At 36.7% G+C, this 10436-nt stretch overlaps 1 protein-coding gene across 3 annotated transcripts; it reads left to right on the forward strand.

Moving 5' to 3' along the window:
* Positions 1-1300: 1300 nt before the first annotated feature.
* atp5f1c (ATP synthase F1 subunit gamma) lies at positions 1301-8456 on the forward strand. Of its 3 annotated transcripts, none has more exons than XM_023278462.3 (9): positions 1301-1427; positions 1953-1987; positions 4124-4255; positions 4331-4538; positions 5427-5570; positions 5670-5734; positions 5811-5966; positions 7629-7725; positions 8257-8456. In XM_023278462.3, the coding sequence occupies exons 1-9, from the start codon at positions 1387-1389 to the stop codon at positions 8258-8260; spliced, it is 882 nt and encodes a 293-aa protein (XP_023134230.1). In that variant the 5' UTR covers positions 1301-1386; the 3' UTR covers positions 8261-8456. The 3 variants fall into 3 exon arrangements, with proteins under 3 accessions (XP_023134230.1, XP_054862833.1, XP_023134231.1); XM_055006858.1 differs by lacking the exon at positions 8257-8456 and adding an exon at positions 8025-8046; XM_023278463.3 differs by lacking the exon at positions 8257-8456 and having other exon boundaries at positions 7629-7729.
* Positions 8457-10436: the final 1980 nt, after the last annotated feature.

Here is a 10436-nt window from a genome sequence, read left to right on the forward strand (position 1 = left end):
GTTTTACTAAAATGGGTTTTAAAATAAACTATCAACAGAACATGATAGATAGATAGATAGATAGATAGATAGATAGATAGATAGATAGATAGATAGATAGATAGATAGACAGATAGACAGATAGACAGATAGACAGATAGACAGATAGATAGATAGATTTAACCTTTATTGATCCCACAGCGGGGAAATGTACAGTGCAACAGCAGCAAATAGAAGAATAGTTTGAATAAAAAAAGAGAGCAGCACACAACGCACACAGTGCGTAGATATAAATATTTTCTCCTTCTAGAAGAAAAAATACAATATTTACAGCAAAATTCCTATGAAATTGCACAGCATCTTTATTTGCATTGTAAACATTACATGTTATAGTATAAACACTGCAGGGAGTAGCAGGAATGGAAAAATTCAAGTGCCTACAATAAAAATACAAGCAGAAATGCAACTGTACAATGTATAATATGACATATTGAAATTAAGGGGACAAAATTGAATGAAATAATAGATTACATTATAAACATGAATTAATAATATTTCTAATCAACAAAATTCATCTGTTAATGTTGTACAAAATGTTTCTTTAGAGAAATTTATAATGTTTTTGTTTGTTTCTAACCCTATAAGCCCAAAAAACTGAATTTGAGAATGTGTTAAGATCAACAAAAACACATATTATGTTAGAAAAAAACTGGAGAATATGATATTTTCCCAGGAGACAGAAGATTTTATTTTGTATCAGTTGCTTCATTGTTACTGTCCACATTCAAAAATAAGACCAAACCTTTGAGGCTTCCAGACTGATAAGGAAGCTTGAGTTCAAAAGTCACTTAAATGAACACAAGCATAAAAATAAATGAGAATATGAATGAATGAATGAATGAATGGTTTATTTTCATTACAATATTACAGTACATTAATTTCATTTTGTGCATTCAAATAACAAAGAATTATTATACATTCTTACAGTAAAAATTCTTTTTTCTTTTTCCTCCTTTTCTTCCCTTCCCTTCTCCTTTCCTTTCTTCTCTTCCTTTTCCTTCCCCCTTTCCCTCTCTTTTCCCTTTTTTCTTTCCTCCTTTCTCCTTTCTTCCCCTTTCCCTTTCTTTTTCCATTTCTTCTCTTCCTCTCCTCTTCTCACAAAAAGAAAAAAAAATTTTTACATGCTTTGTAACCGAAAAAGGAATAGGCTGAAGCCGTGGCTTATTTTGCTTATCCTGTAAAATGACTCAACCATCTTTTGGCAGAAAACAGAAAACATAAAGGAGACACATTGGGTGTAAATGGTATTTAACGATATTTGTGTCAGTCCGTGAATGCAGCGTTCGTCCATTTTGCTTTTAACTTGCGCCTGCGCAGTCGTGCGTGTCTGACCTTCATAGAGTGAGGATGTTCTCCAGGAGCAGCGCGTTGGTGTTCTCCCCACAATGGTGAGGTCAAAACGGTTAAAATACTTCACAACCATCTTTTTCTGTGTCTTTAATGCATTTACGAACTGTTGATATGTGATAGGAGCACGTGTGTAACTCTTAGACTATAATATTTGCAGTTTTTGAATGCAAGGACGAGCTAACGTGCAGGCCGCGGCTAATGAATGACGGCGGTGTGCTGCCGGCTAGCAGCTAATGCTAACTGACATTTACAGGCTAAAACCGAATGACATTGGTCAAAGAGGCAGAGAAAAGAGTTAAAATTTTATAAATCAATTTCTCTGCAAATTATCTTAATGTATTTAGTACTACTTTCTGGCAGCTGCGACACAGTTGGCTAGCGTTAGCTGGAAAACTTCTTCTTTGCTAGCTTATTTGCAGCGTTAGCACACAAGAAACGTCTCGTTCAAGTTTCAGCTGAAATAAGTTCATGATAACAGTAGCTAGAAGCCAGTGGTTTGTTACTGTTGTTAAATGATTGTAAGACCTGCAGCAGACGCTAACATGCACTATTTCTGTTCACAGTGGGCAGGTCAGGAACATGGCAACCTTGAAGGACAGTAAGTACTACTGTAAACTATTCACTTAATGAGTAAAAACAACTGCAGAACAGCATATAACAGACTGTAATCACATGGCAATAACATCCCAGACTCAAAATCTGAATAAGATCTGCCTGAAATGTCAATGTCACAGTGAACTCTTGAGGACAGGGTTTCTGCAGGGCATTAATAGTCATTAAGTTGATTTTGTGAAAATTAAGGCCTTTAATGAAATTAAAAATTATTAAGTTTGATTGTCAGTGGCATTAAAAATTCTTTCTGCAGTTTTCAAGAAAAATATTTAACAATAATAATATATAACCATAGACTGCAATTCGTCAGATATGTGCATCTGCATAAACATGCCGAAGCATTGTGATAATTGTTCCGGCCGGTTGGGTACAGTTGCCAAAAACTGCATGTTTTTAAAGTGTCCAGGAGGAGGAGAGCTGGGAAATGGGGAAATGCAAATTCCAGCAAAAATGGCTGGAAAATGTGGAATTCAGAGAATGACTGCAGCCTGTTGGTGGTCAGGGTTATTTATTTATTTATTTACTTTTTTGTCATTTTGTGTCTCATTTTTGTCACTTTGCTTCTAGTTTTTGTCATTTCATATCTTGTTTTTGTCACTTGCATCTCATTTTTGTCATTTTGTGTCTTGTTTTTGTCATTTTGTGTCTCGTTTTTGTCACTTTGTGTCTATTTTTTGTCATTTCGTGTCTTGTTTTTTTCACTTGGCATCTTGTTTTTGTCATTTTGTGTCTCGTTTTGTATCTCATTTTTGTCATTTTCTGTCTCGTTTTTGTCGCTTTGCATCTCATTTTTGTCATTTTCTGTCTCGTCTACCTAATTCCAGCAATAATGGCTCAAAAAGGTGGATTTCAGAGAATGACTGCAGCCTGTTGGTGGTCAGGGGCGGTTTCTGGATTCAGAAATAGTGAATTGTAGGGACAGTTTTCATATAAAAATCATCTTTTACAAAATAAAAAACAGACCCGTGTAATTTATTGAGTTTGTGGTTGTGGCATTAAAATTTTTACAGTATAGCATTCAAATGGCATTAAAAAGCATTAAATTTGACTGATTTCTGCAGAAACCCTGGAGGAGCCCTTCCGGTATCTGCAGGAATTCACTTGTTGCAATACAGAATGAGCTGCAAAACAAAGTTTTTCTGCATACAAGGATATTTTTGCATCCCCCAAAGAGGTTTTAGCATGTACCACATTAAAATCGCCAGCAACAAGTTGATAAGAACTGAGAATTAAACAAGTTGATATGTTTTCAAATTGATTTTGTTTGTTGGGTTTCATTGCTTCAAGCATAATAGACAATTATGTTTGAATTTGGTTAGAAATAAAAGGAAAATGCATAGATTTGTCAGAAATAGTAACATAGATCGATCATGCATACTGTCCTGCGTGGTGACCCCTCAAAGGCACATTCTGATCCAGCAAACATCCCTGACATAGTTTTAACATCAGAGTCTACAGATTTAAAGATCCTAAGTTGATAATAGCAACACAGGTTTGGTGAAGGGTGATGATGCAGGCAACTAGAAAACAAATTACTTAAAGAGCAAATGTTAGAATAGTGATGAATTTGCTGGAGATTCAGACAATTGTTCTGGTAGAGTGAGTGGATCTAGATTCATGAAAGGAGCTGGAAAAGTTAATGTCATGTTAGTAAGTGTGTTGATTATGTTCTTCATTAATGTGGTTACTTGTCTGGTTCAAAAATTAACAAAAAACTGTGAAAAATGTTGATCAGTGTTTCCCAAAGCCCAAGATGACGATGATATTCAGCTTACTGTCACAGAGGAGTCCATAAACTAGAAAATATTCAAATTTGAGAAGCTCAAATCAGACAATTTTTCCCTTAAAATATTTAGCTATTTATTAAGTAAGTAATTGAGTTATTGTTGCAGCTGTACTTTGGGCTAAATTTGTGCATTGAATGCCCCAATGAAAAGCAAGTTTTGTTTTTTTTCCAAGGTGTTCTTACACTCATTGAGGATTAAAAAAAAATAACTGTACTCTCTGAAGGCAGTATTGTTAGTTTACTTGCAGCCTGTTGTCAGACATGTTGTCTACTGATGTATATTCTCATCCTGTTGCCCAGCTCTAACATTTAGAGTGATGTTCTTTCTTCTTCTAGTCACCATCAGGTTGAAGTCCATCAAGAACATCCAGAAAATCACAAAGTCCATGAAGATGGTGGCCGCTGCCAAGTACGCCCGCGCTGAGAGGCAGCTGAAGCCGGCACGTATCTATGGCAACGGTGCTCTGGGTGAGTCCACCTTTCCTCCATGTTGACTCTCAGGTGATGTAAGAAATCAGATTAATTTCCTCCCTCTTTCTCCAGCTCTGTACGAGAAGGCTGAAATCCAAGCTCCCGAGGACAAGGCCGCCAAGCATCTGATCATTGGTGTGACTTCCGACCGTGGACTCTGCGGCGCCATCCACTCCGGCGTGGCCAAGACCATCAAGAGCGAGGTGAACAACCTGACCGGAGCTGGCAAGGAGGTGATGGTGGTCAATGTGGGAGACAAGCTGAGAGGTCTGCTGCACAGGTACCAATCCTCCTCCTCACAACACCGATGAAGGAGCCTGGTCCCGTGTTTGTTCTGTGATATATTTAGCTGGGGTTTTTTAACTTAATCCTAATCTTGTGAATGACTTTTAGTGTCTCTGTTCTCGGTGCTGGGAAAGAAGCTCTTTATAATACTATTAGTCATATTATTTTGCTCAAGTTTCTGTAAAAAAAAAAATAAGGATTTGTTTACTGTGATCACCTGCTGGCTCTGGTAGTGTAAAAATACTGACAGCAGGGAAGCTCAGCATGCAGTTGAACACTAATCGATTTGTTTTTGATGTTTGAAGATTTACAAGTTGAAATTTATGCATCCAGAGTTTCCATAATATTCCAATTTTTCAAATTTTTTTCCCCTGTAAGCTAATTCTCTGCAAAATTAAATGGTATTTATTTAGTTTTGGACCTTGAAAGTCAGAGAAAATCAGTAAACCTTCATATTTGAGAAACTAAACCATTGATCCAAATTGATAATGATATTCTTTTTATCTTTTTAACCAACTAATATACTAACTGTTTGACAATTAACATAATAAAAAAATGCATCATGTAGAAGCAAAACCATCACTGTTGCATTTATAGAAACTGGAAATATCAACCACTTATGCACTTTGTATTAATATACTGAATCTACATGTTTTTACTTATGTTTACATATAACTACAGCTTGTATGCACTTTCTGCACTGCTTCAAGTTAGTAAGCTAATTCTCTGCAAAGCTAAATGGCATTTAGGCCAAGATTTTATTACGTTTCTTTCATGGGAACAGTTGGATTTTCTTTATGATCCTTCTAAACATGAATCATAAATCATAATTAACATGTACAGACTGCTTATTTTGCTCTAATGCTGACTGTTAACCCACCAGAACTCATGGAAAGCACATCATGCTGAACTGCAAGGAAGTCGGCCGTAAGCCCCCCAACTTCGGTGATGCCTCCATCATCGCCACCGAGCTGCTCAACTCTGGATACGAGTTCGACCAGGGCTCCGTCATCTTCAATAGATTCAGGTTCTCTCTTCATTTGGATTATAGATGCCTATAGGAATAACTTGTACGCTCGAATATGAAGATGTTTTAACCGCAAAAATAACTGTTGTCGTCATGCAGGTCTGTCATCTCCTACAAGACGGACCAGAAGCCTCTGTTCTCCACAGACACAGTGGCTAACGCAGGTATTTCTGTTGAAAACAGTTGAACTCAGAGCCTCAGGAGTCTCAGATGTTGATCATTTGTCTTTCCCTTCAACAGAGACCATGGGAGTCTATGATGACATCGACGCTGATGTGCTGAGGAACTACCAGGAGTTTGCTCTGGTCAATGTCATCTACTTGGCTCTGAAGGAGTCGTCCACCAGCGAGCAGAGCGCCAGGATGACCGCTATGGACAGCGCCAGCAAGAACGCCTGTAAGACTCACAAACACACTGTACAGCTGTTTGAAGAGCTCTGTGGAAAGAATGTGCAGATATGTAGCATCTCCTTTTTTATATTTGACGATTTTCTCAATTATGTGAAGCATTGAAGTGTTTTTAAAACATTATCTAGAGAGAAAAGTGGCATAGGGCTGCACAGTGGCGTAGTGGTTAGCACTTTCGCCTTGCAGCGAGAAGGTCCCTGGTTCGCGTCCCGGCTTTCCCGGGATCTTTCTGCATGGAGTTTGCATGTTCTCCCTGTGCATGCGTGGGTTTTCTCCGGGTACTCCGGCTTCCTCCCACAGTCCAAAAATATGCTGAGGTTAATTGATCATTCTAAATTGCCCATAGGTGTGAATGTGAGAGTGATTGTTTGTCTCTGTATGTAGCCCTGTGACAGACTGGTGACCTGTCTAGGGTGTCCCCTGCCTTCACCTGAGTCAGCTGGGATAGACTCCAGCCCCCCCCGCGACCCTAATGAGGATTAAGCGGTGTATAGATAATGGATGGATGGAAAAGTGGCATCTAAAATGGAGTTATTGAAACAGTCATATTTAAGAAAATGCCTGAGAAACTGAATCTCTTTCTCTAAAACCTTTTTAGAGAGAATTTGAAGAAACAAATAATAAATCAAATAGTTTCTAGATGACATTTTGTTGTGAAAAGTCATTTATCAAGCAAAAAAAAATGCTGAATATTTGTTTAATTTCAGCCTTTTAATGTGGATGATTTGGTTTTTCACTTTTCTTTCTTTGTGGACTGAGTTCTATCTGAATTTTGTACTGACAAGACATCAGATCGGATCTTGAAGTAGATTTTTTTAAATGTTTGATTAATAATGAAAGTAATAGTTGCAACCAACTGATGCTGCAGATACTTATTTTATTCATTACTGATCTAGCTCTCAATTATATTCTCTATAAATAAATTAAGAAAATGTCAAAACTGTGAAAAATGTCTGTAATAATTCCTCAAACCAAGATTACATTTTCAGGTTGTTTTGTTAACAGCAGTGAATCTTTTTAAATTTCGGACGATCAAAGTCAGAAAAAAAGCAGTCTAACCTCACATTTAAGGAGCTAAACCAGTAGGTGGTTTTTCAAATCAGCAGTTTTCTTCTTTACCAACTAATCTATTGACTCATTTTCTGACAGATGACGTAAGAAAAAATTGCATCATGTAGAAAACAAGCTAGTCACAGCAATCCAATGTAACTTAATCTACTAATTATTTATTCTCTGTTGCACTTACAGAATGTAGAAAGTATCTACACCTTTTACCTTCTCCACTTGTATTTCTATACTGAACCTACACATGCTTACATACAGCTGCACCTTGTATGTAGTTTTTGCATCACGTTAAGTCAGTACATTTTTATATATGTGCAATATCCAGAAGTACAGCATCAGCCACACTTCTTCTTTATTATCCTTACTACAGTAAATAAAATATATCACCGTTTTTGTACACTCATACAATTTTTCTACTAGATTTCTCTTAATGTTTGCTCTTTTCCTACTGTACTTTTAAAATGTTGTGTGATTTTGTTGTGCAATGACCATAAAGGAATCCTATTCTATCTAGTTTGATTGCAAATTGTAGGAAACTTCCACAGTAAGGATTTGATTAAATACTGCCTGATTTGTTTTCCTTCAGCTGAGATGATCGACAAGCTGACCCTCACCTTCAACCGGACCAGACAGGCCGTCATCACCAAGGAGCTCATTGAGATCATCTCTGGAGCTGCTGCTCTGTAAGTTTCTCCGTCTCTAATACTCGTTCGTCATCTGCTTTCTGTTCAGACACTTCTTCCATCTCCCTCCATCCATTTGTGAATTTTCCTCTGTGACTCATTGTGATCCTCCTTCACTCCGTTAACTTTTCTGACCTCTGAGACCTCCTTTTTTTTCTCTCTCTCTCTCTCGTCTCCTCCCAAAAGATTCCCTCTTAGCTATGCATGTCTTTAAAATTTCCAAAAGCTGTCACATTCTCTCATGACTAATTCTCCTCTCTGACCTAATCTGCTCCTCCTCAACCCTCCGCTGAACTCAGGAACTGAAGCTTGTCTTTACTGAGGAGGTAACGCTGTACAGTAGACTGTAGCCTCTGGTCTGCTTTGATGAAGACTGGCTGTAGCAGTGTGTCGTAAATTCTCCGATATAATAGACTAGATGCCCTTTAGCTTTACAGAGTAGTTTAAACAGAGTCCCCGCTGGCAGGTCTGAAGGTGTGTTTTTTTTTTCTTCAGTGTTCTTACCTTTTTTCTATTCATCTTTCTTTGCAGATAAACTGGTGAGATCTTCGTTCCCATCGCTTATAGCTCTTCAAAGTACTTTGGACACGTTGCTGTCGAGGGTCTGATGAACATTTGTGCTTCTATTTGTAAAATATATGGAGAAAATAAACCTCTTACACAGAACAGTCACCCTTTCATCAGTCCCTATATCTATCTATCGTTCCTCACAATAAATTCTGGTGAATGTGGACGTGTTCCTCGTGAAATTCATTAACTCATTTTTAAAGGGAGTCAGTTTGGACTGGTTTTTGTTGTCTCGGATTGTGCTACAGAGTTGTATGAATAGACAAAGGGTGGATTAAATAGCAGAAAGACGTTACAGTTAATTCTATAACAAAAGAACTCCAAAAAATGCAACCCTTGTGAAGGCATTTAGGCTTAAAGGTAGGCATTTTCAGGAGTTCAACTGGATTTTACTACCTAAGTTTAAAGGTTTAGCTGTTATTACAAATGCCCTAATTCTTGGCTTTCTTTTTCTTTTAATAAATTTCTAATTGGACTGCCAATTTACAGTACAGAGCTGCAATGAAAGGCATCAAAATTAGCAAAATGAAAGGCTGTCGGACAGAAAAAAGACAACAAAAACAAGTGTAATTCATTAGAAATAAAGGCAATAAATTCAGTTAAAAAGTCTAAAACTGTTGAATACGTTCATACTATTGTTTTTTAAGAAGGAAATCAACATGTATTTCTCCATTTTTGCCCATAAATGCAAAGTACTTATTTTTGTCACTTATAAATTTACAGCTATGAATGTGGAATTTGGCCAAAAGTGAAATATGTTACACAAAAATTTGGCTGTGCTGAATCAGTCCACCTTAAATACGCTTTCTTTATCAGCGTTAATACAAATGTTTGTGTATTCAGTCACAACAGCCCACTGACCCACTATTGCCATAATATCCACATTTGGTATAAAAACTGAAGCAGTAATTAAGCTACCACTAAAAGCAGAATTGTTTTTGATAAACCAGAAACTGAAGTCAGATTTTTGTTTTGAAGTTCCTCTTTGGTCATTGATTAAACCCTTTAAAACTCATGTTATTTTTGGAGGTTTTTCCCAATGAAAATATTCCCTGCTTTAAAATGATTCAGAGAAGACGGATAATGACACAGGAAGTTCCACCCTGCAAGTGTGAGTCCTTGCTTTAGAGACTCCTCATCATTGGTACTCTGCTGTTTAACGATGGAAATGCTCTGCCGTGGTGCTGACCGCTATTTTTACTGCTCATGTTTCTTCCAGCGACTACAAATCACCACATGGACGTATTAAAAAGGTAAAAACTGACTCGATTGTCACCTTTCACCTGGGTTACTGGCCATGATGTCACATGTGCACCTTAAAAACAGTTTCTGCACCGGTGTTTGTGGTGTTGGTTTCCTTCACTCAGGCTTCATACAGAATGTTTAGTGCTGTAGCATCTATACTTACCGGAAGAAAAAAAAAAAAAAAAAAGGCTGCTACCAAACTCAAAATTTTGTTAAAAAAAATAAAAAATCTACCGAGACTGATACTACAAACTAAAGTTTTAATTTGAATTTTTTCTAAATTCTTCTGTAGGTGCCAAATTAATTCTGGAATTTTGGATTTGTTTCTCAAATTTATGAGTTTATCTAATTTTTTTTCTAGTTTTATACATGCAATAGTCGAAAGTTTGCATCTTTTTTTACTGCCCCATGATTTGCTTTATTGGGATTTATTTAAAGAATTAGAATATAAATCAGTTTTTATCGTCCAAAGCAACCATCAGGAATAAAGGTGAACAAGTGACTGAAACATTATTGTAATTGCAGTATGGTAAAGTGGGATATCTGAATCACAGGAGCTGCCTTTCTTTTTTCTTTTCTTTTGATGAAGGTAAGATACTTCACAAAACACCATTTTAAATGAAGCGTTGTAATGATTCAGAGAAGCCCCAGCTGACAAATTATATTCTTTAGACAAAAGGAAACATGATTATTTTTTTTCAGTACAGCAAAAATCTAATTTTTCAAAATTAAAAATGACTATTCATCAGAATACTACAACTTATGTTGTAATATCTGTCAAAATAATTGCAAATTAATCAATTTTTGACCTTCCCTCGCAAATGCAAACTTTGCATGAAGTTTTCTGAGTATCAATAATTTTTAGACATAATTTTCATTAACAATATATTGTCCCTAAC

The sequence above is a fragment of the Amphiprion ocellaris genome, chromosome 21 (assembly GCF_022539595.1).
Source record: "Amphiprion ocellaris isolate individual 3 ecotype Okinawa chromosome 21, ASM2253959v1, whole genome shotgun sequence".
In the NCBI taxonomy this organism is placed as follows: domain Eukaryota; kingdom Metazoa; phylum Chordata; class Actinopteri; family Pomacentridae; genus Amphiprion; species Amphiprion ocellaris.

Coding starts and splice junctions, on each gene's coding strand:
- atp5f1c (XM_055006858.1), top strand. CDS start 1,387: ATGTTCTCCAGGAGCAGCGCGTTGGTGTTCTCCCCACAATG. Junction 1,988..4,123: donor CATGGCAACCTTGAAGGACA/GTAAGTACTACT, acceptor TTCTTCTTCTAG/TCACCATCAGGTTGAAGTCC. Junction 5,571..5,669: donor GTCATCTTCAATAGATTCAG/GTTCTCTCTTCA, acceptor GTCGTCATGCAG/GTCTGTCATCTCCTACAAGA.